The sequence below is a fragment of the Lonchura striata genome, chromosome 9 (genome assembly GCF_050655825.1).
Source record: "Lonchura striata isolate lonStrDom1 chromosome 9, ASM5065582v1, whole genome shotgun sequence".
In the NCBI taxonomy this organism is placed as follows: domain Eukaryota; kingdom Metazoa; phylum Chordata; class Aves; order Passeriformes; family Estrildidae; genus Lonchura; species Lonchura striata.
Genome location: NC_140711.1, coordinates 31,538,694 through 31,564,903, shown reverse-complemented (window position 1 = coordinate 31,564,903; position 26,210 = coordinate 31,538,694). Strand labels below are relative to the sequence as shown.

The following is a 26,210-nucleotide window of genomic DNA, read 5'->3' as shown; positions in this document are numbered from 1 at the left end:
GCAGCGCGGAAGTGCTGGGCGCCGCCCGGCAGGCTGCGAGTGCTCTCCTCTGCCGCGGCGGAGCTTTTCGAAGCCATGGTGCAGCTTTACAACCTGCACCCATTCGGGTCGCAGCGAGTAGTGCCCTGCAAGCAAGAACCGGCGCACTTCTGCTGCGGCCAAGACGTGCTGTTCGTGGCCAGCGCAGCGGCCAGCTGCAGGGTGGAGGTGTTCGCCGTGCGCGAACAGGGCCGCTGCGAAGCCCTGGGCTCCTTCGCCACGCTGGGTCCGGTGCTGCGCATGGCGCACAGCTTGGCAGGTGAGTCCCGGCCATCGCTGCGTCCGTGAGGGCTGAGCCGGGGACAGCGGGACGCGTCAGGTCTGAGTGCGTGGAGCGGGCCTGGGGCTCCGCTGGGTGGGGATGGCAGGCCAGCCGGGTCGGGGGCGGGGGCCTGCGGAGGCGGGCGGCGAGCGAAGTCGCTCGGGCGCTGCTGCGGGAGGAAGGCCTGGCCCTCCCACCCACGTCTCCCTCGGGCTCTTTCTCAGGCTGTTACCGAGCCTGAGGTGGGGCGCGCCTGGCGGAGCGGGATGTCCTGCGGGCCGGGCAGGGAAGCGGGGGCCGCTCCCAGCGCCGGCAGCGCTCGGGCGTCCAGGGAGGTTGGGAGCCACATCTCCCTTCGTCGTCTGCCTCCGCCTCGGTTGCGGTCTGTGCTCCTGCCCCTGCTTTTTTTTTTTTTTCTTTTTTTTTTTTTTCTTGTTTTTGTTTCATTTTTTTTCTTGTTTTTGTATTTTGTTTTTAGAATGCGGAGTGGGGTGGTCGTTCCAGCCCATTCCGCAGCTCTTCATGAATCGCTTGGTCCATTGTTTTCCATTGTCTGTAGAAACCAAAATATTTCCTCATTAATGGGTATGAGACGGCGGGGAGGTGGAGGGAACTTTGTATGCAGTCACAATTAACAGAGAGGATTCATACAGGAGTTACTCTGGACCTACATCTGTAAGTCTTTGCTTTTGGTGGTGTGTGAATTGTGTACCACCCAGAAAAGAAAGTTGTACTTTGTATTCAATTAGAGGAAAATTGGTGAAAACTATTTCTGGAATTTTTTGTAAGAGCTGTGACTTGAAGATGTTCTTTCTAGCGTACTACAGCAGATAAAGAGCTCAGAAACCGTCATCTATTTTTTTAATGACTATCAGTATGACTGCTTTCTTTTAAGGAGACTACCTGGTGACAATTGAAGAAAAAAGCAAAGCAACTTTCCTAAGAGCATATACGAACTGGAGATGCATGTCTGCAGGGAGCTCTCGTGTGTGTGTCCGGATGGTTGGTCACAAGATGGAAGAGTCATACAGTGAAACCTTAAAAGAACAGATGTCAGTTGTTGAAATGCCACTTTCAGATCCTCCACTGTGCATTTCATGTTGTCCTGTGAATGGAGATCTTCTTGTGGGCTGCAAGAATAAACTAGTCATGTTCTGTTTGAAGTACCGTGTCATAAACCAGAATTTGACTCTGTTAGATTTTGAACGCTCCTTAATTTTGCACATTGATAACCTCATTCCTGCCGAAGTTGCGTTTTGTGCCAGACATATAGCCATAGCAACGGAGCTGGATGTTCTAATCCTGAAACTGGAACTGGTCCAGCGAAGTGCAGACAGGACAGACCGATGTGCTCAGGGAGTAAGTGCACCAGAAAAGGTTGTGGATGGAGGTAGGTGCTGAAATAAAATTTTTAATTTTTTTAATCTCCAAGAATCTGATAATTGATTCCCGTTGTTCTGAAAGTAGTCTTGAACTACTTTCTTGAACTACTCGTCTTGAACTACTGAAGGCATTTCAACAAGGTCTTTGCCCTTCATAAAATATTTCCAGATTGTCCTATTGCTGACTATCAGCTAAATATTCTAGAACATGAAAAGTTGTACCAACCTGCAGTTGGAGGTAACATTTCAAACAAATATGCCATCATGCTCTACCTTTAGAGGCTGTACTATCCTCTGCAGACACAGAATTAGGTCCCTGTTTTAGGGTGCCACAACAGGCCAAGTTAAAGTAGTAGTAGTTCAGTGTGCTGTGTTTAGGGAAATTATTCTATCAGTGTCACTGCCTAAGTAACTGGCTTACACAATTAAGAATGTTTCTGTTGTGATGTCTCTGTACTTTTTTAACAGTTAGGCTTAGAAACCTGCCATAATCAAGCAAATTCTCCTTTTTCAGTCCTTTATCTTATTGAGGGGCTTATCTTAGAATTCTAGAAATCCCAGAAATATATGTACTCAGGTAGTTTCATTCCTGTGTATTGCAAGATATCAATACATATGTAATCAGTTATCAATTCCCACTTTTCCAAACATATATGTGTGTATCAGATTAACACCAGCAAACCTTAGGAAGGTCCTTTCTTTATAATTGAAGAAACTTAAAAGGAGGGTCATTTAGAAATGGAAACTGTACCTAGAAAAAATTTACAAGTAAATAAGACTTTTCAGAGAGGGACAATATAAATGCAGTGTTCTTCACTGAATGAAGATGGGTCTTTTCTCAGATGATGGTGTCCTGCCCCTAGGTTTTTTATTACTAAAAAATACATAGAAAATTTCCAGTTACTTTCTGAGTGTTACTAGGATTTGCTTTCCAAGACTTAAGTTAGGTGAAGATAACACAACTTCCTGTGATAGCAGCCTTTGCCTTCTCAAAACCTCTTCAGCCAAAAGTCAACGTTTTTTGGTGACCAGCCATTTGCAGCACTTGTTGCCTTTCACTCACCTTCTAATGAACAGTTTACCTGTTAGGTTTTTTTTTCCAGAATTCTTGACTCTTAAGTATTCAGACTGTTGAGGCTTAAATAGGAATGGTTCCCATCTTTTAGTACAACTGTTTTCAAAATTTTGTGGTGTGAGGAAGCCAATACTAGCAGGGTAGCTGTAATTGGAGTATTTAATTGATATTGTCATACTATTTTCTTACTGCTGCATGGAATGGTTTGAACAATTAAGATGGCATTTTCATTGCTCAGGTGTGAAAGATGAAAATCCTTCAACACATCCTTTACAGCTTGAATTAGATGAGTTCATCATATGTCAAAAGCCAGTGGAATTGCTTGGGGAAGAAAGTAAGCTATGTGAGATACCTGTCACACTGGAATCCACAGAGTTACCTACAGAAGACACAAAGCACTTCCAAGTGCAGTATCTGCTCTTCAGGTATTACAGACATATTTTCCCTTTTGTGGGTTAATTTACTACAAAAAACCAAACGGTGTTGTGTGTTTTGTCTTTTTGAAAGGAAACTCCTGATATTTTGACTTCTGGGGTTTTTATAAGGTTTGGCGTTTCTTTTGAACAGAGGAAAATATGGGATACTGAGGAAAGTCCATTTTTCAGTGTCTTGGAATATTTCACTTGGAGGGGATCTGCAGCAATCATCTAGTGTGATTGCCTGACCACTTCAGGGGTGAGCCACTGTTAAAGGGTATTGTTAAAGGCACAGTCCAAACGTCTCTTAAACAGCAGCAGGTCTAGGGCATCAACCATCTCTCTAGGAAGCTTGTTCAGTGTTTCTCCATTCTTGGTAAGAAAATGGTTCCTCATGTCAAGTGTAAACCTCCCCTGGCACAGCTTTGAGACTTTCTCAGGATCCCAAGGAGAAAAGTTCAGCACCTGTGTCTCCAGGTCCCCTCCTCAGGAAGCCAATTTAGTCTTCCTTTTTCACCAAAATTTTTATCAAAAGCTGAGGAAGAATTGATGCCAGGGTCCAACAGTGAATTCCAAAGCAAAGCAAGGAAAAGGATAACACATAGTAGGAAAAAAAATAGTGTTGGACATGGCATGATGTTCCATATAGCTCAGTGGACTAAAAAGAAAGAGTTAAAAAAAAGGTTAAATTGAGGTCAAAATCAGTTGCAGGATTTCTCTTCAGTGATGTTTAACTTTGATGTGCATCTTGCAGACAAACAGAGAGAGAGGATTTAGGTTGTAGGAACTCTTATTAATAGAGTTCTATCTAGGTGTGCTATGTGCTTCTTGTCATTGCTGTTAATGGCATTGGTAGTAGGAGTGTGCATTTTTGTTGAGTGTTAAAAGATGAGCTATGTGTCTTGTAGCCAGTGCCAAAGTATATCATCATAATTTTTCACTTCAGTCCCATGATGTTTTGAACTTTTTTCCTAGACGTTTTGCACCCGACCAGTCGCCTTTTGGTTTTTGTGAAGAGACAAAGTTGCACTCTGTTCAACTGCTTCCTGTATACCAGACAGGTAAATGGATATGTGTTAATACACAATGGGCTGTGTCACAGGAGGCTTGAGAAAGAGCTTCATTGCATATCCTCTTTCATACACTGTGTGATTTCTGTATGATTTGTTTTAAAATTGAGATATTTTCTCCTTTTTCAATGATTTAAACTGAACTTCTATTAACAAAAAAATCTTTTAATTCTGCCAAGTTCTACATAAACTTTGACCTAAAATATTAATTCAGTGCACCATAAGTGTGACTAAAACAGCTTTTATCAGTTCTTTAATGATAACTTTTGTGTTGCGAAACAGTTACTCTTTACATTGAATTAATAAAATTCTTCTTCGTGTTACAAGATACTAGACTGCCACTCAGCTGAGGAAATCAAATAGTAAACCTTAATAATCACTAAGATACTGGTTAGCTTTCTGAAGGGCCTTAATTAAAACTGGAAGGGATGAATGCAGATTTTAGGGGTTCACTAGCTCAAGCCCCAAAAGACCCATGGAAGAATTTAATGCTATATGTTAGCAGTCAGATTTCATAGAATCATAAAATGTCCTGGATTGGAAGGGACTCACAAGGATCATCAAATCCAACTCCTGGCCCTGTGCAGGAGAACCCTGAGAATCCCACCAAGTGCCTGAGAACATTTTCCAAATACTCCTTGAGCTCTGGCAGTCTTGGGCCATGACCACTGCCCTGGGGAGCCTGTTTCAGTGCCCGACAACCCTCTGGGAGAAGAGCTTTTTCCTAATATCCAATCTAAACCTCCCCTGACACAGCTTCATTCCCTTAGGAACTGGAAGTAGAATGCTCTTAGATCTCTCCTCAGTCTCCTCCAGGCTGAACAAACCAAGTGTCCTCAGCCACTCCTCCTATGGCCTCCCCTCCAGACTCTTCACCATCTTTTTAGCCCTCCCTTAATTAATAAATAGGTTTATATCCTTCTTGTATTATGGTGTCCCAAACTGCCCCCAGGACTCATGCTGCCCCAGTGCAGAGCAGAGTGGGACAATCCCATCCCTGCCTCCCCAGCAATGCTGTGCTTGATGCCTCCCAGGATATGTTTGACCCTTGACTTTTATTGACTCCTCACTCAGTTTGAGATGGTTGGCTGTCTGCTAAGTAGTGATGCCTCATTTACTTGCAACTGACTGAAAAGAATGAGCTACTTGCCATTTAACTCCAGCTGTCTTAAGCTCTTGTGTGATTTACAGGCTTTGATAAGAGGGTCTGTAGAATATGATCACAGCTGTTGCCTGTAAAGTGACGTCCTAATAAATTCTGTCATTTCCAGCCTTTCCTTCCTGTAAGTAATACCTACTTTTTTGTGAGCTGCAGCTCTGGATGAGCATTCATTCAAACTCAAAAGTAATTGTCTAAGATCAGACTTTCAGTCCCTGGATGCTTAGTTCTGGTGAATTTAGGACTCTTTAATGCTGTTACATCTATAGAATTTCTTCACTAGGTGCTAGGTCCATATTTTTGTGAAAATGCTTCCAAATGAGATTACATACAATTTTTTGACATGTGCACTGAGTTTCATATAAAACTTCTTTTTCCTAGCTACTAAGAAAACTAGTCTGCATCTTGGGCAGGTTTGATTCTGTCTTTTAAGCAGCAAGCTTGGAATGGAATTGCCAGGTTTTTATTTATTAAGTACACAAAATGCCTTTCTCATTGTTAATGTAGGAATTTCTGCAACAGCCTATGAGGAAACTGAGAACAAGAGAAAACTTCTGAGTCTCTTCTGCTTTTTCTCTTTACCTCATGTTGGATATCTCTACTCTCTTGGGAAGTTAGTAGAACTAATTTCTACTTACCAATATTCAGAGAAGTCAGAGCAGGCAGTCCTCACTCCACAGTTCCTGCACGTCATTACAAGGTACTATGCTTATGGTTTTGCTGATAGTATTACTATGTTTCTCTGTGCTGCTGTCCTTTTACAATGTTTTTCCTCCTCTGATACATCCTTCATAGCCTCCTGAAGTCTCTGGGCAGGCTAATGTGCTAGTTCAGCATACCCTCCTGCTTGGGGTTTTAAGTCCATTTCTTCAAAGGAAAAAGAGCTGATTAACTGTAGTCTTGGCTACTTGACTTTTGCACATCATAATTTCTTTTCTTCATTTTTGTGTTTTCTTCTTTTCCTCTAGTCAGAACCTGCAGTGCTTCACAGTGCGATGCAGTGCAGCAGCAGCTCGTGGTGAGGATCCATATATTGACACGACCATGAAGGTACACCTCTCATTACCTCACTGATAGAGTGGGGGTAGTGGTATGGCACTTATTTGACTTAGGGTTTGAAATCCTGTTCATTTCTGGTGGCTGAACCAATAAAATAACATCCAAAATGTTGTATTTGTTGTATTTTGGTGGTCTACAGGTGTCTCAATGAAACAATCTATTATTGCCATGTAAAATTTTAGACCATTATAGAATGTTTTCAAAAACATGAAAAACCATAAAATCACTTCTTTTTAAAGCTAAATTCCATACTTTTCTGTATAAAATTGAACGAAAGGTGCAGAGTTTTCTTTTATTGTGTGATGTTTCTCTCTCTTAGGTGTCCTTGAAAAACCAGTTTTTCTAAGAGGCATGTAGGCAATCAAACAAGTCTGCCACCAGATACTTAGGGCATGTTTTTTAGGAAGAGGACTTTTGATCTTTGGAGGTCTAAACTTTACCCCTTCCTTAAATTGCTTATCAGTAAAAACTTATGGAATGTAAAGATTGTGATACACATTAGTAAAAGTAGTAGGAAAGATAGATGGAGGTGTATTTTAAGGTAGTATTTAAGAATTTCTTCTGAGCATGTTGGCAACAGATACAAAGAAACCATAGGACAGTAGAAGTTTTGTAAAATTTTCAAGAGCCAAACATGTATTCTCTGCTTTGGATTGCTAATACCAGCACATGACACAATCTTTCCTGTCCATTCTCTAGTCTCAGCTTTCTGCATTTTCACTGTGGGTTACATTTAAACCCATTGCAGTTCCTCCAGTCAATCAACAGGCTGCCTCCTGTGCCTGTAGGAGTTTTGGAGAATTGTGATGATACACAGATTTCTGTGCTGCAGCTTGCCATCCACAGTGTGCCCACCCACTCTGGCATGGATCCCTCCATGGGCTACAGTCCCTCAGGGGTGTCCCTGTGCTGGTGTGAGTCCTTCATGGGCCAGTTCCCTCATGGGTATCCCTGCCCCAGTGTGAGATTCAATTATTCAATTATTCAGAATTATGTTGAATTCAACAGAATTACATTGAATATGAACAATATATGCAGATAACTGAAGTGCCTGCAACTTTCTTTGATGTGGTTTTAGTTCTTACACACTCCACTGTGGAGTTGGAAGTGTTACGGTGGTTATTTTTATTATTTGCCATTGCTATTTTTCCTGCTGTTTTTTAAAATCAGGTTTAGAGCTGCCTCATTCTGGATCTCACTAGCCCAGGGCAGTCTAGAGCCTCCAGACCTCCACTGTAGGCCTCCACCTCTTAAAAGAAATGTTGAGGTGTCTTCAGAAAGCAGGTTGCTCATGTAACGCTGTGTTGTCTTGTTTCACTATGTATATTAATTTGTAAATGTAGTATTTTGTCTTTTTAAAGCTGTAAATTTAGAATATTTCTGTGCAAATGAGGCTGCATTTTTCAATTTTTAGTCTAGTTTAGATGATAGCTTATGTTTTACTTAAAAAGTGCATATGGAACAAATTGGGAAAATAATACTGGCTATGTGAGGTAACAATAGGCAAGCAAATATAATATTTCTATCTGTAATTGCTTTTTATAAGTAACTGAAATCAAATCTTTTATAACCAGTGGCCAAATTCAGACTAATCAGGATAAAGTTTTCTGCGTTAGGCATCTACCTCAGGTTCAGTTATTTTGAGAAACATAGCTGAAACTATGCAGTTGCTTTGAAGAGTGAAATAATTTTTTTTCACTCATTATTAAATGATTCTTGTCAGGCCTTTATGAGTATTTTTTTTCTTGCTTAAATGAATCACTCAAAGTTAGGAAAGCCAGTGAATGTTTTTAATGTCAGATCATTGTACAAAGGTTAGTTTTTTTCTGATTTATTGAAAAACTCAATGTATGTACAGTGAAATTACAAAACAGTCACTTTTCTTTATAGGCTTGTCCATCTGTCACACTGGATGTCTGTACATTAAGAATGCAGCTTTTTATAGGACCAAGAGCTATCTGTCATTTCAAAAACCATATAATTCTTTTGACTAAGGCAGACACAGAAGATATTACTGAAAGAAGAAAGCCTACAAGAAGAATGCTGTAAGGATTTGTGTCTTTTAGGGAGCTGGTTCATAGAGCTCTGTGTATGGTGCTGAATTTGTGGATATTGAAATTTAAGAGTGGTTCCTCTGTTAAAAATCTCTCAAGAAATAATTGCCTTCTAAGGGATTGAGAAGAGCAGTCACGCTTTTTTTCCAACTCTATTGTATTTACTGACACAGAAGAAATTAGCACAAAGTCACAAATGCCTGAAATCAAGAAAATGTTAAAACAACATTGCTAAGAATTTATCCTGGGAATTAAAAAAATATTTATCTTGAGAAAAAATGTAGAGTACCAAAAATATGTAGTGCCAAAGCTTCAGGTTACAAAATACGTTGCAGCACAAAATTAAATGCCTTATCTTTGCCTAAAGGTTCTTGCCAAGAAAGTTGTGAACATCACTGTAGTTATCCATGACAAAAGTTGATCAGACTTTGCCCCAAGTTATAGTTGTAGCCTGTGTGTAGCCAGAGGTAATTGTGACTTTTTACAAGTTTCCCGGGAACTTGCTATTCCCTTTCCATTTTTGAAGGCTTTTCATTAAACAGCTAAGCAGCTGTTCTAAGCAGTTATTCAGGAACCACATTTATTAAAGTCAGTTTAAGTTAATTAACAAGAGTGGGACAGCTTTAGTTGATTGAGGAGTTAGTTGACCCAGTATTTCGTAAAGTCTAGAGCAGACATTATTCACAAGAAGGTAAGGGGAAGCCTGTCAGGAAAAATGACCATTCAAAATACTGTAGTTTTCTTGTATAAAGCACATTTTCTGCCAGTTGCATTGTTTTGAGTATTCATATATTCTGTCAGAATGGCATTTGAAGAAGATACACTTTTTGCCTTCTGTAAAGAATGTAATAGATAAATACTAAGCTTACTACATAGCACAATCATTTGAAAATAAAGATGTAAACATCTTTACATCTGTACTGGTAAAATAAAATCTAAAAACGGAACAAAAAGAGTCTGCTTTCTTACAGTGTTTTTAACCTTAGGGCTTTATAGACCAAGCCAAAGTTTTAGAATAAAAGTATTCTGATGCCTCTTCATGCCATGTGTTGGCAAACACTTCGATAGAGCTGCAGGGGCAAACATGCACTAAATCCTTACTGGAGATTAAACAGTTAATTTAAATTACTTAACTGTTCAAGGTCTGGTTGGATAAGGCCCTGGGCAGTCTGACCTGTTCAGTGGGTGGCATCCCATGCCTATGATGGGGGGTTAGAACTAGATGATCTTTAAGGTCCAAGACAAACCATTTGATGATTCTATGATTCCTGATACTCCCTTGTGTTAAGCACAGAAGATGTAGTGGGCAGTTCTGATGATGACTCTTATGTGTGAACATGCCTATCCCTGCCTGTTCTGTTATTAGCCAGTATGACTTAAATTCACAGCTTATATCTCCAGCACTTACTAGTCTGCAAACATATCTATTTATTCATTTGAATTACAAAATGAATGTGGGTTTTTTGGTTGCATAGTGTTTATTTCAACACTGACAACTCAACTCTTTTCTCTAGTTCCAGAAAGGCTGACAGCATCAAATCCAGAACAAATTCTGAGTCAGAGCCTGGTTGGAATTTATATATTATAAACACTGTTTCAACAATTCAGCTTTACAGAGAAATGGTATTGCCCAACTCCTGCTTTTGTTGTTTGCTAACTAAAAATAAGTACTGCTAGTTAATCTCTGATTCATGTCATTGTTGAATATGGTGTAATATATTTCTTGTGAATAGCCCATAATCCTTTTTCAGACCGATGCTGTCCTCATTAAAATTGTTCCTGTATATTCTTAATTTTTGTCAGCAGCCTAAGCATATGCTGTGTCTGTTCTAGGTAGAATATAGTAGAACTTACGAAAATGTTAAAACTGAGAGCTGCATCCATCTTCTAAGTGAGGCTCACTTACTGGTCAGAGCAGCTATAATGGACCCTCATTTCCTTAAATCAGATGAGAAGGAAGATCTTGTAAGAGCATTCAGAGAAAGTTGCGCCTTCTTAGGAGACTGCTACAGCAGGTATGTTTTAGATGTCAAAGTAGCATAGGTGAGCTGTGTTTCCAGTAGTGTAACCTTAAATTGGAAATCCATAATTCTTTGCTATTTTACATTAGTATTGCATATGTAATACAAAACTTTCTGTTTAACAAAATCAGCTTAATCTAGTCCTTTCTTCTGGTTTTCTTTATTGTCATTGAACAGAATTAAATTATTCAGAATTATGTTGAATTCAACATAATTACGTTGAATATGAATAATATATGCAGATAACTGATGTGCCTGTGATTTCATTTGATGTGGTTTTAGTTCTTACAAAGAGTGATGGCAAAAGCATTGCCATTAGTTGTTTTGTTATTTTTTCCTTCCTCTCTATTTCCTTCAGGTTTGACACAAAGGATTACCACCTTGCTTTGCCATACTACAGAATGTCAGGTTTATCCATGACTGAAGTTTTAAAGAGGATAGTTTCAGAAGGTGATGAAATACAGACATATGAGAGAGGATTTATATTTTACTTAACTCATTCTCTTAATGAAGACTCAAATGAAGAATTAAGTAAGGTAGAAACAAGTTGGTTTATTTGTAATCTGCTAATTTAGATCTGATTTTAAGAATTGTGTATCAAATATTACTTTTCCTTTGAAAATGCTGAGCTGCTTTTTTAGTTTTACAGTTATTATTTTTCACATTATTTTTATTTTCCCACTTTTGTTGACTAGCAGCAGCACCTGTGATGCTTTGGACTGTGCTCAAGCAACATCTTACAGGTTTAGCTATTATGGATGTTGCTATGATCTGGTTCCCACTTGCACAGAGACACTTCTGTTTAGGAAAGCCCTGCCTCAAATTTCTGTCATCTTCAATTCTGTAGCAAATCAAGTTGTTTCTTTGATCATTGCTAAATTGTACAGATTGCTAAATACAATTCGTTTTAGTGGTAGATGTTCTCCTAGCAAGCCAGAATCACTACCATTTAGAAATCCTTTGCTTTTACCAGTAGGGAGGAGAGGGGCAGGAAAGGTGCTGTGATTTGATAGCTAAGATGAACTTGTCTGTTTTCAAAAAATACAAACGAAACCTGCCACAAAAAACAAAACAACAGAACTGCACTACTTTTATATGCCACAGAAGAATGTACATCTGAAAATATCTAAACTGTCAAATGGCTTTTATTTCAATAGGAATCAGGAAATAAAGTTCTCCAGATATTCTATCTTGCGGACCCTGTGCAGCTGCCTGATATCCTTTGCAGTCCCAGCATGAGAAACATATGTCCTTTGACAGCTGTGAAGTACCTTCAGGAGGTAGAAAAGATGATGCCATCAGTGGTCCTGACACTTACTAAGGCTTTCTTGGCTCTGAAAATGGGAAACCTGACAATGTATGAACATGAAATGCAGTCCTATAAGGAGGTAAAGTATGCCAAGAGCATGAGCTGTTCATGCTTTACAAAGTCCAAGACAATAGTTTCACTTAGAGTTGCATTTTACAGTAAAAGAGGCTTCCAGTCGCTCCTCTTCCCCCTGATATGTTGCGTAGGCTCCACTGAATGTCTACTGTAACAGTAGAATGGAGGGCTGACATACACTGTACAGTTTGCCCTGCAGGTAGAGTAGTCTTGTCTTCGTGAAGACTTACAAAATAAGCAAGTTTTGAAGCTCTTTATTCTTGATCAATTAGATGTTGTTTCACTGGGATGTAAACAACTCTGCCAGTGCTCTTCAGCTGCATGGGAGGATTGTATAGTAGCTTTTCTACACCTCTCCACCTGAAATTAATGTGTGATATGCCCATCAAAACACCATATGTATTCAAACAGCCATTATAAAACTTTTCTTGAACAGAATATTTATCCATTGTGCTTACAGATTAAAGTTTCTCTATACAGTTTCCCATCTTATGTGGGATCAAAGCACTTAACTCTTATTAAAACCAGATCAGAACTTACTTCAGAGCTATCAAAGTAAGAATTCCTCATCACTGGGGCAAAAATGTTAGTGGACCTGTCTCTGCTGCAGATGTTCACATTGTGTGAGACCAGTCTGTAAATTACTTCTAGTTGAGTTTGATCAAGACTGTGGAATATTAAAAGGTGATAGAGTTTGAAACAGAGACTTTTTCTTATAGTGGAATATTGGGAGTCTGAACACTTTTGAAATAAATGGATAACTGTTTCAAAATTAGATATCGTGCTTTGGTGAAAAAAAGTCCTTCAGGGTTTTTAAAGTTAGCTGGTTTTTGAGTTGCAGAGTTGGAACTGTGGGGAGCCGTTTCAAAAATTCAGCACCATCTGCTTTTGCAGCAGGTGCTAAATTTCCCTGATCAAGTGAAATTGCCATGTTGTGAGCAAACATACACTGCATGAATGTTATTTTGAGAATAAGGTGGCTTAGGCTTGAGTGTTTTTGGTTGGATTTTCTTTCTTTCTAATCTTATCTGTTGAGTATGTTCTATTGACCTTCATCTTTAAAAAAGCATTTTATTTCCAAGTAGGAAAAAAACACTTTCAGAAAGCTAATCTTAATATTTAGGTCTGCCTTATATGTCTTGTATAATTAATTTAATTTACTTAGGCATTATTTTTCCACTGTCTTTAAAATGGGAATAATACGTTATACTCATCTTCATATGCACTCACATAACTCAAAATAGCTTCTTGTTGCACAGAGTGTAGCACATTTTGATCATTGTTTCAGGGGTATTTTCAAAATAAAAATCACACTTCTGCAGAGTAGCCTCTTGAAAAGTCAGCCAGTGATTTTTCAAACTACCCTGTATATCAAGTGCCTTGGATTACTTAGTGAAATCAATTTTATGCACACTAACTCCATCTTTCAACAGCATTTACTTTCAGTGTTTAGGCACAAGGCCTGTTTTTCAGGAGTCACTACTCTAGAATGTGGTTTGCATCTCTGTCTCTGGAGACCTGTTCTATGAATTGCAGAAAGGATTTGCCTTCTTCCCTGACTGCTTCCATCTAAATTTCACTGGCTGAGTAAATACTGAGTTTACTGAATAGAATAACCTATATATTGAATTATTTACCTGATTTATATCTATTTATGTTTGTAGACAACACTGGCTTGTGGCTTCATAGGGCAGCCACGGCTCCTGCAGCAGCGTAAGGAAGGAATTGCTATGCCAACTGAGTTTGCTGTTCACCTGAAGGAGATGCAGCCTGGTTTACTGGTGGCTGCCACTGTGGCTTTACATGAGAACAGTAAAATTGAACTAGAAGAAGCAGATACCTTTTTCAAGGTTGGCCTGTGATCATGTTTTTGCTTCTTTTTTTTTTCATAGTGACATTGTTGTGGGAAAGAAAAGCAGCCTCAGTTGCTCCCTCACTCACATTTTAGCATTTCTTCAGAAAGAGCAAGCTGAGAGGTGGAGATACTCTAGTCATGATAGATGGTTACAGAGTCAGAAACTGGACCTTCTGGAATGAAATACTGGTTAAGTAGAGCAAAAAAAGAAAGCAAGAAAACAACCCATTAAGTTCTTTGCTTTTAACCTGTCATTTGAATGGAAAATACCCTGATCTCAGAACCCTTTCAGTGGCTTCCTAGTGATTAAGCTTCCTAAGGACAGGGAAATGTAACAGAATTCAGATAAATTAATTCCATAATTTCCTTTTAAAGAAATCTTCAGTATTAAAACATACTTCTAAGGAATTAGGCTTAAATACATATATATATTCTGGTGAGCTGTATAAATCAGTGAAAGAAAAGTATGTGTCTGCAGTTTATAAGAAGAAATACTAATAGTTTTTCTAGAGTCCCTGAAGTTTTCTTTCTTTCAACTGGGACTAGACAATTTTTTTTTTCTGTACAATTGATAGCAACACTTGAGTTAAAACATGTGTTCTTCAATGTACGTGTGTTGCAGTCTTAAGTATATCTGTTACTGTGAAAGACCTGTATCAAAAAGATTCAAGTCACGGAGTTCCAATTAGAACAAGTGGTGTTGCTTAAAACCATTTGGAAACCAAGTAAAAATTCTTTTTGCTGGCACAGCAGATCTTAAAACATCTTCCTTGTGGGTCCCTACCATGATACCCAGGTGAACTACACAGCAGATCTTATCATGGACTATAGAGATTTCTTTTCATGACACTTACATGTCTATTGGCATATGTAAAAATCCTCATTAGCAGTCTGTAAATACTTGCTGACAGTTGCACTGACATTTCTGGGAGTGGAGTAAATCTTGAAGAACAAATCAAATCTGTTGGTCAGAATTGATTTCCTTAAAATCGTGTAATAGACTTTTTAATTTGCATAGCAGTGTATTACATAGAATCACAGGAAAAAAATGAAAAATTAAATCAAAATTCTGCTTCTAGTAAAAGTGAAAAACTGTTCCTCTTGTCTTTTCTAACTTTTGCTATTAGTAATCACCATAGTCTAACTTGCTGTCTTCTGTCGTTTTTGTTCTTAGATGTTGTATAATAGCAGTGAAAACACTATTCCCCAGCTCCTGGTGGATTTCTGGGAAGCTCTTCTTGTAGTGTCCTCTCAGGAAAAAGTACTTCAGGAGCTCCTGTTGAGGGTTGCTTCTCAGTATGTTTGGAGAATATCAAAGAAGCAACTTCCTGAGACTAAGCCATTGAAAACAACAGAGGATCTAGTAAGTTGTAAACCATGCAGAGGAAGTTTTAGGACTGCAGGGTTCCTCCACAATCTATCCAAGTACCATCCTTAATATTTTAATTCTAGACAGTTTATCTCTTAAAAGAAGCAAGACTGAAATAAAATAAGGTGATGTGCAGTTAGAAATTAGTGTTTCTGTCTTTGGCCAGTTTTGCTCCATGGGGGCATTTGCAAATATACTTCCAACAGGAGTCAGCTCTGCATAGAAATAAGGGTTAAAAAAAAGCAATGAGAATTTGTCAGGTGGATTATTTACAATTTTACAAAGCTAACTAAATGAGGAAATCGTGTGAATGATGAAATCTAAAGAATTATGAACAGGAAATCTGAAATACAGTACTAAATAGAAGTTTCCAGTTTATTTTTTTATTAAATTGCATGAACCAGGAAAGAAGAGATAGGTGCTCTTCTAAATTACTGTATTTGAAATTAAAATTTTCTGTACTTGCAATGAGTTTCGTATGGAACTGTCGCTAACAGAAATGTTTCTTTTGCAACTTAATTCTCTCTTGTATAGATTAATTCCTGTAGTCATTTTGGGTTGATTGTCCCATGGGTAACTTCCGTAATGTCAGTGGGATGCTTATATGACAAAGATTACCATGAAGACATCTCAAGATTACAGGTATGAAACATGTATTACATCTTATTACATCTGCTTTATATATCTTAGATCCTTCTGCAAATGTTCATGTTTCTGTGAACAACTTTCTCCAGCAGTCTGGAGACTTTTATCCAAGTTATCCAAGTCAAAATAAAAAGTCAACTGAAATGATGGAAGAAAAAAATACTGAAAAGTTCTGTTGCTAACAGTATTTACATTTGCATCTACTCTAAACTTGCTTTCCCAGTTTTCAGCATTATTTATTAAAGGAAGTATTGTTTCAGGATTATTCCAGCAAGTACGGGCTTTTCTTATAAGGTTACGGTTAGCATTTTTTACGACGTTTGTCTTAAATCTAAACAATACTTCTTGTCTTCAGTCTCTTTTATGTAGTCAGTCAATTAATATAGCTTCAGTTCTGCCTGTTTTGGAGCCCCTGACAGAGGCTGACAGTGTTGGCCTCACTGTCCGTGTTCTCTGCAATACCCGTCTGGGCAAGTACGAGGAAGCCATTGACCAGCTACTCAGCAGGTGTCCTGATGCAGCTGTGTTCTACGCTCAGCATGAGCTGAAAGGTGACAGTCAGGTGGGCTACTTTCAATACAGTTATTCACTATCATTTGGGGTTTTTCCCTAACTGAAATGCTGTATGTACAGATGGACTCTGGATGGATCACATAGCCTAGCTCTCAGGTAAATTGCTTAGCTTGAGTTCCACCTCTTCCTTGGAGTTTTAATTCCTTCACTCAGCCCCCAGTAATTGTAATGGAATATTTTTTCCTCCAGTTTTTTTTTGCCACTTACTCTATTCATTGTGGTAAACTTAAATCATAGTCTTTTAGATGGCAGAGTGCCTCAGAATAAAGAATGATATGTTCTTTTTCTGCTGTAAATTAAAAGCTATCTCATATCTCACTGACTATGTTCTGAATTGTTTATAATGTGAAATCTTAATAATAAGCTAACTGATAAGAAAACATGGTCCCTTGAATAAAATTCCACCTAAATATGTTATTCCTGTGTTCTAGTGACATCTTCTGACCTAACAATCAGAATGGTACCAGTACACTAGCGGAAAGATTATGTCTTTGTGTCCCATTTTCCCATTAGGCCTCTATACAGTTTTAGTGTTGGAACTGATTTTATTCTAGTGTTCCAGGACTACAGGAGTTTATTTCCGTTTCCCAGCACAGCAGCTCTGTCATATGTGTGTACATACATAATTGTATGGAGCTCTGCTGACTAGGGTCAGGAAATGTAATCTCTACCAGACAGATGTACTAGAACTCTATTCAGAACCAGATTTGAGTTTTTTATTCAAATCTGAAAACAGTTTCTGTGATTGTTCCCACATTAGACTAGAATGTGAGGTTGCAGTACTGCATCTGAACACAAGTTAAAATAGCTACCATATTTTAAAGGAGGAAAGAAATCCCTTTCCTTCTCTTCACTATGGTCTGCAAAATTGTGCACAAAACCTAATATACTGCTACAGCTGTTGGAATGAGACAGATCAAGTCAGGAGACAGAGCAATGCTATTCACCACTTTACATTTAGCTGTTTTGAGAAAAAAAAAAACAATTCTCTGACTGCATTAGTATTGCAAATTAGGTGACTTTTTTCTATAGAGGTATGAGGGACAATGTGTAAAGATTTTTGAGCAGAAAAAAGTTACACTGAAGATTGAAAAACACAACATATGCAAAACCACAGCATTTCAAAGCATTATATAAACGAATTATTGAGTTCGTAATAACTGACCTCTATTTGTACATATCTGAGCTTAGTTCAGGTTATTTGTAGCAGGTCTTTCATAGTCTTAATTCCAGTCCTTGTTCATTTACACATTTGCTGTTGGGTTTTCTGTATTAGGCTCTGTGGTGGAACAAGCTGCTTCCTGAACTTTGCAAGAGAACTAGACTTACTGGAAATGACTGCCCTGTTCTTATTTCATCACTCAAAGGTAAATCAATTGGTTGTAGCTCAACTCCAGAAGGCTTTGTATAACAGTTAACATTCTTAATAACTGTTCAGACTAAGGACTACTGAGATGATACTTTGGAGGAAAAAAGGAGGATCTTTTCCTTCAGTTAAAGCTAATGCAATTTAGCAACCTTTTTGGTCATTAGCACAGAATTCTGCAATGTAGGCAGTGTAGCCTCATAAAAATCTTGCACTCATTTTGTATTGAAAACAGGTATGTTGTTGTAATCATACTCTTTCTGTATAGGTAAGGAATAGACACCACTAAAAAACCTACTAAACTGAACTAATTCTAATTGTTTTTTTCTAGGCTAAGTGACTATATTGTTCTTAGGTAATAGGCTGTTATTGATAACACGGGGAGGCTTAAGTGTGTATTGATGATTAGGTCACAGACTAAAAAAACAAGTATGTTAATATTAGAAGTAGAGAAATCCACCCTAGTAGTTCTGTAGTCCTATCATTACATGTTTGTAAGAAATTAATAATTAATAATATTGTGTATAGCTGAGGGGCCAGTGTGATTGTTTTGACAAATTAGGAATATTAAATAAAGCATATATATTGTTCAAAGTATTGGACAATACTTGGAGTGGATACAATACATCGGAATGCCTGAGAAAAACAGCATTGTGGGGTTGGATTGTGCAGCACAGTTCTTGTAAATTTATAGTTTCTGGTGCCAGCAGTTTTTCTTTGGATTTATTTTCACGCAGTAACTGTGTTGTAATTGGATGAGAGCATAACATTACATGGCTTGGTCTGAGAAACTTCTTGCAAAGCATCCAGTTTTACAGATTGTGTTGAGTTAGCGTACTAATAAGATTTCTAGGGCTTACTTTGCATTTCATACAAAACATATGAAACACTAGATCAGGCTTCATAAGAGTGCCATGTGTAGAGCTGATGTGTCAAGATAGAGGCGTATTTTTGATCAAAGTCATAATTTCAGTTTACTTTGTAGATTTCCCATAGTTGTGTTTGTACACAAATGGCCATGTCTCAAATGTCATTCCAGTTGTAATACTTAAATAATTTGATGACTTTAATTAATAATTACATTGTTAATACTTTGGGTTTTTTTTCTTTGTTCTAAACTCAAAATACCTGAACAATATTTTCTCCCCTGCTCTGAGCAGAAACTCTATCAATTGTTGCAATGGAACTGGAGCTAAGGGATTTCCTCAGTCTTCTGCCAGAAGATGGAACTGCAGCATTTTTTATACCACATCTTCTTCACTGCAGCCAGAGGAAGCTGGTGACCTAAAATAATGATCTGTGGACCTGCTGTCCACTCAACTACAATGTGCTGTAATAAAAAAGTAAATGAAACAAGCAGTATAATTGCTTATAAGATACTGTGTGCCTTCCTTCACATACATCTTGCATCAACTACTGAAGGACAGCTGTTTCCTGAGGCAAAGAATCTGTTTTGAAGCTAATTCTGCCAAAGCAGCTAGGAAATACAGACTCTACAGTACAACTGAACATACAGTGTTCAGTGAAAGTAAAGCAGAAAGTCAGTCTTCAATCTTTGTTAGTTGGATCACTGACCTAGGGAGGAATTCAGGCTCAGGCATGTGTCTAACTTTATGCGTAAAAGGGAGTGCCTTACTCTTCCAAGTGGAATTGGGTCCAACTGACTTGATATTGCAACACAGACATTTCCTTGAATTCTAGCTGGCAGAATCAGGCTGCTGCTCTCTCATCTTAGTTACATACCCAGGCAAGTGTTATACAGAAAATGTTTTAATTTAGCACTTAGCAAGAAAAGGCCATTAATCCAAGAGAAGTAGAAGATATGTACTGCAGTTGGCTTGCTACATTTTCTTTCTTCTGTTATGCTCAGTCAGTAGATAGTATTTGAAGGATCACTAGGCCATGAATCCAGAAAAAAAACCTTATTTCTTCCAAGGTTTTTGGTAAGCATCTCAGGTGCTTGTGCATGTGTGTACTGATGTTTGTCTGTCTTGTGAGCAGAAAGATGCTTTCTGCTCCTTCAGAGCTGGGAATTCAGTCATAATAAACTGTCACAATGTTCACAATGTCCTTATGAATGTAGTTTGGGGTTTTTGACAATTACCAAAAATACAACAACTCCCATGATCCCATAACCATCTAAAGGCCTAATTAGCTGACAGTGACTCTATTATAAAGTGTTTTCACAGGAGTTGCAATGTTATTTAAACCTGCAGAAGTCAGTCAGAAGAGACCATCTATATTTCAGCTAAAATACATTAACAAAAAAAAAAGAGATAAAAGTAGTTTAACTTATTCACATAGCATTCCTGCTACAGATAAAATTATCTAATTTACTGATAGGTATTATGCTGGTTTCAGTATAATGTTTAAAAAAGACCAAAGCGATTTAGGCTTGTTAAAGAGAAGCAATTTCATTCTTGCAGGCATAAAGCCCAGATATCTTGCTTTCCCTGCCTGTCCCATACATTTTTCCTTCTCATTTAGCATGGATCTAACATAAGGGGTTGGGTTATTGGAACGCAACCATATCACTCTTACTGGTTTAATTTTTGAGTAGCATCAGCCATGCTCTAACACTGTTGTTTCCACCTGTCAGGAAACACTTTCTTTTTCCTTGCCAAGAGCTGCAACAGCAAAATTATTCCACTGCAGGAGTCATCAGAGCAAAGCTTTTCACATAGTCACCAAATTTTGGCCTTCACTATCTGCATTTCGTCAGGCTGATTTCAACCTAATTTTGCCTTACAATTATTTTCATAACAGAAAACCAAATCTTTTAAATGCACATTCTTGAGAGGTACTACTGAATAAAATTGCAAAGTAATTCAACAGAGATAACTATTTTGTTAACTGCTCAATTATACAATAATATATCCATAGGTTCACACTGAAAAGATACAAAGTGATAACCAAATTCCTGTTTTCTAAGCATTTACTACAGACATACTAGTAAAATGTGACAGGATGATGACTGATAGCCCAAATTTTGCTGTTACTCAAGGTTATTTGCAAACTTTAAAAAAATGTACATTTCATTAGCTCTTCCATGTTCCTCAGCTGCTAAATAACATGCATTAGCCATCACCTAGAATATGTGTCGCTTGTAAGATACTATTTTCATTTACAGAAACATATATTTATAAGCTGTTATATCCATTCAGCTGTCTTAGTCTGTGGTTCTTTTCTTAGCCATGGCCACTATGCGAAATCTTCCAAACAGTGTAGAGATGAGTGATCCAGAAGAGTATTTTCCAAGAAATTAAGGTAGATCTTGGAGGATCACTGTGTTAAAATGCTTTCATCATTCTTGAGTGCCTGGCATGCCTTTACACTTGAACTGATTGAACAATCTTGGGAACAGAGACAGTTAGTCTAGAAGGAGAAAAATAGCTTTATGTTACATTTCATCAAAAGAATACTCTGTGCTTGTGGCCAGCAGAGTCCAAAATGAGCACAGAGGATCCAAGTACCTTCTGGACATTGTAAGTTAGATTTAAAAACAACTTTAAGGTGCAATGAAGTTTAATGCAATTAAAATGAAGTTTAGTGCAATTACAATGACTACATTTTAATGCAGTCTAGATAGCTAATAATAAAAAATCCAATATACTGCTGGTCCAAGTTGAAAGTCTGTTTTTACATGTTTTCTGTGTACTCTTAAATTAGCCTGTTATTGTCTGGACATCTGACATAACATACTCTGTAAATCAGTTTTAATGTTTATAAAATAGAATTAGGTTCTGTTTCATATTCCAGTGGTTCATCAAATATAATTAGATTTTCTATTTAACAATGCATTCTGTATTTTTTTAGTATAGCTATAAATGTAAATCATATGGCTATATATATATATACATCACATATTTTGAACTCTTTCTACTGTTCTCTTTCTCTGAATACCTGTTATGCACTGTCTTTTTAGTACTGAAAAATGATGGTTTAAAAATTGTATTAACTTTTTAGAAATAAGAACTTTTCTTCAAAATTCAAGATTTTTCACTGGTGATATTGCTAGACCAAGGTAATAGTGTCCTTAAAGCTACAACATGCCCTTGAGAAAGTAAACACTACTTTAGTTTTTCAGTACTTCAGGTGTATTTAGCAGCTGTCCTTGTTTTGAACAAAGATTTACATGAAATCTGTCACTACTGACACTTGGATACAGAAGTACTCTTTCTCATGAAGAATTCTTTTTAAATTAAAAAATCTGTCACATTTCGTGGATGGTAAGTTGAAGTAATAGTCAGTTGTCATCCAGTCCTTTAACTACATTTTCCTGAGCAGTGCAGAGGGAAGTATGACCAGGTCGCCTGCAACATCTTGGCTTCTAGACATGGAATATTGCTGGGTGCCTGAACTGGTTATAAGTATGCTGTGGTGTCTGTGAGCCCCATTGTGCATTTTAAAACATAATGAGCATTACTGAGCTAGGTGCTCTTACCTTCCTTTGGGAGCACAGTGTAGGTCGCTTCCATGCCTGCGTGGATGTGGTCAGTAACGTGACAGTGTAACAGCCAGGTTCCAGGGTTCTCTGGGGTCATTTCCACAGTTTGAGATGTCCCAGGGAACAGATCAAAGACATCTGCCCGGTAAACCCCTGTTTGCTTCAAGACAAAAAGAAGCAACAGTTAAACTCTGTTAAACACGCTTTCTGTGTATCATTTCTACTGAAGCATCACTTTGTACATCCACTTCCTGCTCCAAAGTTTAATAAACTAGCAACTAAGTGGAAATGAAAGAAAACTATAGCTTTTGTCTTACCATAGCCATGAAAAATTCACAGCTATCTTGTTGAAGTAACTTCTGAGGTTACCAGTGAGCAAATGCTACTGGCAGATATTCTCTGCCAGAATTCTCTCAGATATGGTTGATCAAATACTGGATTGAGGCATAAAACCCTTATGGTTAAAGTAAAAGCCCTGCTTAATATTGTAATATGTGTTTTCACCATAGGTAGCAGTCCTTGATTTTTGACGTACCTGTCATTCTTAGCACAGCAAGAAATAAGTGAAAAAGATCTGATACCTTGTAGTCAAAGCTGTGGCCATGGAAGTGTACTGTGTGAATGTCTACCTCATTGCCCATTCCCATCAGATACCAGCTGACATTTTCTCCAACGTGCATAGTCAGGCCATGCAGATTTCCAAACACCTTTCCATTAATGGCTAAAAAGAAGGAAAGTAAGACAGAAAAAGCAGATAAGATTTTGTGTATTGTGTATTGTTATCTCTAATACAATACAGATTGAAAGATTTGAAAGCCAATGCCAAACAAAAGTAATGGTTTTGGAGGGCACATGATAAACTAGAAAGAAAACGATAAATTTCTTTGCTGTACATCATTGCTCATATTGCAGTTTTTAAAGGGCTGTGGGAATTGCAGATTTTTTTTTTAATCAATCTTTGTAAAAGAGTAAGCTTTACAAAGACATGCTTTCAGGATGCACATAGCCTTTCCAACATAGCCAGATTAGTTGTTTACTGATATCAAATCAGAACTTCAAATTTCATTTTAATTCTTTCTTTACTAAAACTTCAACAAGAGAATATACTAGAGGGCTTTGTTGTTGCTAAGGGTTTTTTTAACTTGTGAAAAAAATGTCATTCACTGGCATTAGCAGTGTTTTCAAACAGTGTGAGCAAGGTTTTTCAGGCCTTCTATCCTGGAACTGGAAATTCAAGGGGTTGAGAAAGTTGAATTTGCATGTATTACTTTCAAATACATAATTTTGTAAAATTTGAAGAGCTACATGAACTAAACTGGGAAACATACCATGCATTTTATTACTTTCAAGGAATCCCTCATCTTCTTTGTGAACAAGGTGTGGGTTGGTAGAATATGTTTTAATGTTTTCATCCAAGTACCATGACTCATTTTCATCAAAAACCATAAAGAGAAGAGCAAACTGAACTTTCTTTTTAGTATGAAATGATGGCAGGTAATGTCTATGACACACAATGAGTGTGCCTATTAATCCACTGTAAGTGTCCTGAAATGACAAATGAAAACCCACATAATTGCAAGATGTAACTAAACAGAAGTACTTCTAATGACATACAGGAATCCTTTTACTATCTTCACAGCTGTCAGTATCTGGGAATAAGGGCAGCCAGTGTCCAACTAAGTTATTTCTCCACTGTTAGATACTACCCAGGAATCAAGTTCAATGAAGACTACCTCATTTTCATCTCTTGCTATAAATATTTCTTCCATATTAATTTACTGCTACTTTTTCAAACTATTTTTATAATTTTGAGCTTGATTTCCATTGAAAATATACTTCCTGACACTATTTGTATTTGTTGAGACAATGGCAAGAATACATTAATTTCCATTAAAAATGCTATATTAAGCTAATTCATACTTGGTAAAAAATGGCAGAGTTGTGTTTCATAGTTGCATTTTAGTTTTCCCACAAATGACTGATTAGATATTGAGCAAGCTATAAAGTGCTAGCTTTAAGAAGGGAATGTGAGATGGTCTATACCAACAGCAGAACAACAAGGAAGCAAAACCATGAATGTCTGTAGCATTGAATTTCTGCCCTGATGTTCTTGCAGTTTGCCTTCAAGAAACATAAATTCAAAGGTATAATAATAGGGGAAATAGCTTGTCAGAGAAAACAGAAAAAGTTTCAAACTCATCTCCTTTGACTATGTTGGGGACACAAACAAAACTGATATTAATAATATACCTTAACAATGTCCACTGTTGAATGGTATGCCCATGCAATACAATGTGAATCTCCTCTTCCAGGACTAGATCTCTCTGGGACTTTCCAGACATATATTTTTGTATCACCTGAATTAAATAAGTATCAATTAATTTTTGAAGTTTTCAGTGTGCTGACCTACAGGTGGTCATCATGTAGCAGATGTTATTTCCATTTACAGCTTATATTTTTCTTGAAGTTCCCCTTCCCATTTACTGCACTGGCTAGCTGATGGCCCCTTCTGCAGATCCCTGATTCTTCCTGACAATGGTATTGTGTGTGTGTGAGTGTGTCTGCACTGTCCAATTCACCATACTTAACAGTTGATTGTATATTTTGTAAAGATACAATCTTTGTAAGAGGAAACTGAGAAGTAATAGCATAAGCTATGCTTTCCTTATGGAGCCAAATCTGTTTGCGTTCATGAAAGGTGCAGCCACACTGTCAAAGAATTACTGATCAGTCAAGGACTAGGATACACAGCAATAATTAGCAGTCATTTGAACTGTAGAAATATTTGTCATAATTGGCATCAAAAATTTAAGAACTTGAGGCAAGACAAACAAAAATTATGTCTTTCCTGCTGTCTGTAAGCTTGCTAAATCTTACCAGAAGTCTTGATGTTACCTGCTGGAAATAAAAAGGGGTGATTTGATACCTGGGTTAGTTACAGCAACAACAGAACTGTCTGTTTTCACTCCATGGGCATGGATAGAATAAGGTCTTGATGCTAAGTTCTTAAAAACTATTGTAATTTTATCTCCAGTATTTGACACAAGCAGTGGTCCTGTTGGATTGAAAAGAAAGATTAATTTGGTTTTACAAAACATCAGAACAGACAGAGAGCCAGCTTGTTGTGTTCAAATTCACAACATTGATTTATAATTCAGATGAAAACTGTATAATATTCACTATGACATGTCAGCTTGAGATGTTAAAGTTAGGCCTCTATATCTCAAGTTCTGAGCACCTGCTGTGTATCTGAAGTCAGTTTGGATGTTGCTGCCCAGTTTTATGCTGGCTTAGGATCTCTGACTAGGCAGCAAACCAAAAGGGTTTTTTTCCTTGTAGAGCAAGCAATGCTATCTTGCAGGGAAAGCACTACAGTAAAAGTAGCAGTTCCAAGTAGGTTTTCCATTTAGATTGAGGCAATTTTTTTATGGATAGAACTGTACTCAATATTATTCAAATAGTACATTTTGATTTGTGTGACTGCATTTTTTGCATTTTCAAAACTGAACATGATGGCTTTACCTTGAATTTCCAGGTGCTGCTGCTCCTTTGCTCTGTTTTTGAGGATACTGAATGTCTGATTGGTGTACTCACGATATACTACCTTTTTGTATTTTGAGCCAATGAATTTGTCATCTTTATTTAAAAATGGATTGCCAGGGCTGCCAAAAGAATAAAGAAATGCATTCTTTAATGTATTTTAGAACATCTTTTGCAGGTATGTCAATTAACTCTCAAGCAAGAATTTGGCTCAAGAGAAGTAGTAATCTCATAAACTGAAAGAGTAATCTTATAAACTGCTAGTATCTTCAACATGAAAACATTCTTGTTAAGCTGAGATGTTCCCCTTTAGAAGGTTAAAAACCCCACTATAAATAGATCAAGTGTATGGTACTTGCAAAAAATGCTGTATGCTTGCCCTGGCAAATGTTTCAAATTGCACAAAGGCATACAGCAACTTGCACACTGAAAAACAGAGCCTTTGTCAACTTCAGTGTATGTCTGAAATAAAGGCTAAAACTTGTAAAGCTGAA

The 26,210-nt window shown here is 37.6% G+C and overlaps 2 protein-coding genes across 7 annotated transcripts in view; one reads left to right on the top strand and one right to left on the bottom strand.

Moving 5' to 3' along the window:
• Positions 1-26,210, top strand: HPS3 (HPS3 biogenesis of lysosomal organelles complex 2 subunit 1). Of its 2 annotated transcripts, XM_021544924.4 has the most exons (17): positions 1-298; positions 1,197-1,691; positions 2,997-3,183; positions 4,150-4,235; positions 5,911-6,103; positions 6,372-6,453; positions 8,353-8,507; positions 10,031-10,139; positions 10,350-10,531; positions 10,896-11,073; positions 11,695-11,925; positions 13,586-13,771; positions 14,951-15,139; positions 15,680-15,787; positions 16,146-16,352; positions 17,640-17,730; positions 18,890-26,210. In XM_021544924.4, exons 1-17 carry the CDS (start codon positions 76-78, stop codon positions 19,015-19,017), a joined length of 3,030 nt encoding a protein of 1,009 aa, XP_021400599.3. In that variant the 5' UTR covers positions 1-75; the 3' UTR covers positions 19,018-26,210. The 2 variants fall into 2 exon arrangements, with proteins under 2 accessions (XP_021400599.3, XP_021400600.3); XM_021544925.4 differs by lacking the exons at positions 8,353-8,507; positions 10,031-10,139.
• Positions 8,231-26,210, bottom strand: part of CP (ceruloplasmin) — a 33,273-nt gene continuing 15,293 nt past the window's right edge. For 2 of the 5 annotated variants that reach the window (XM_085588118.1, XM_085588120.1), the window contains 8 exons: positions 25,699-25,838; positions 25,103-25,231; positions 24,427-24,533; positions 23,505-23,721; positions 22,758-22,897; positions 22,174-22,336; positions 14,631-14,737; positions 8,231-12,281 (listed from right to left, as the gene is read on the bottom strand). In XM_085588118.1, coding sequence (XP_085444244.1) covers positions 12,186-12,281; positions 14,631-14,737; positions 22,174-22,336; positions 22,758-22,897; positions 23,505-23,721; positions 24,427-24,533; positions 25,103-25,231; positions 25,699-25,838 — 1,099 coding nt within the window. In that variant the 3' untranslated portion in view covers positions 8,231-12,185. Of the gene's footprint in view, positions 12,282-14,630; positions 14,738-15,132; positions 15,361-15,494; positions 21,105-22,173; positions 22,337-22,757; positions 22,898-23,504; positions 23,722-24,426; positions 24,534-25,102; positions 25,232-25,698; positions 25,839-26,210 lie in introns of those variants that run through there. The other 3 variants (XM_021544922.4, XM_085588119.1, XM_021544923.4) reach the window with 3 other exon arrangements.

Bases quoted from the DNA above. Each gene is read 5' to 3' on its own strand.
- HPS3 (XM_021544924.4), top strand. From the start codon at position 76: ATGGTGCAGCTTTACAACCTGCACCCATTCGGGTCGCAGCGAGTAGTG. The intron at 299-1,196 runs GTGAGTCCCGGC...CTTTCTTTTAAG, and splicing joins CATGGCGCACAGCTTGGCAG to GAGACTACCTGGTGACAATT. The intron at 6,104-6,371 runs GTACTATGCTTA...CTTTTCCTCTAG, and splicing joins TTCCTGCACGTCATTACAAG to TCAGAACCTGCAGTGCTTCA.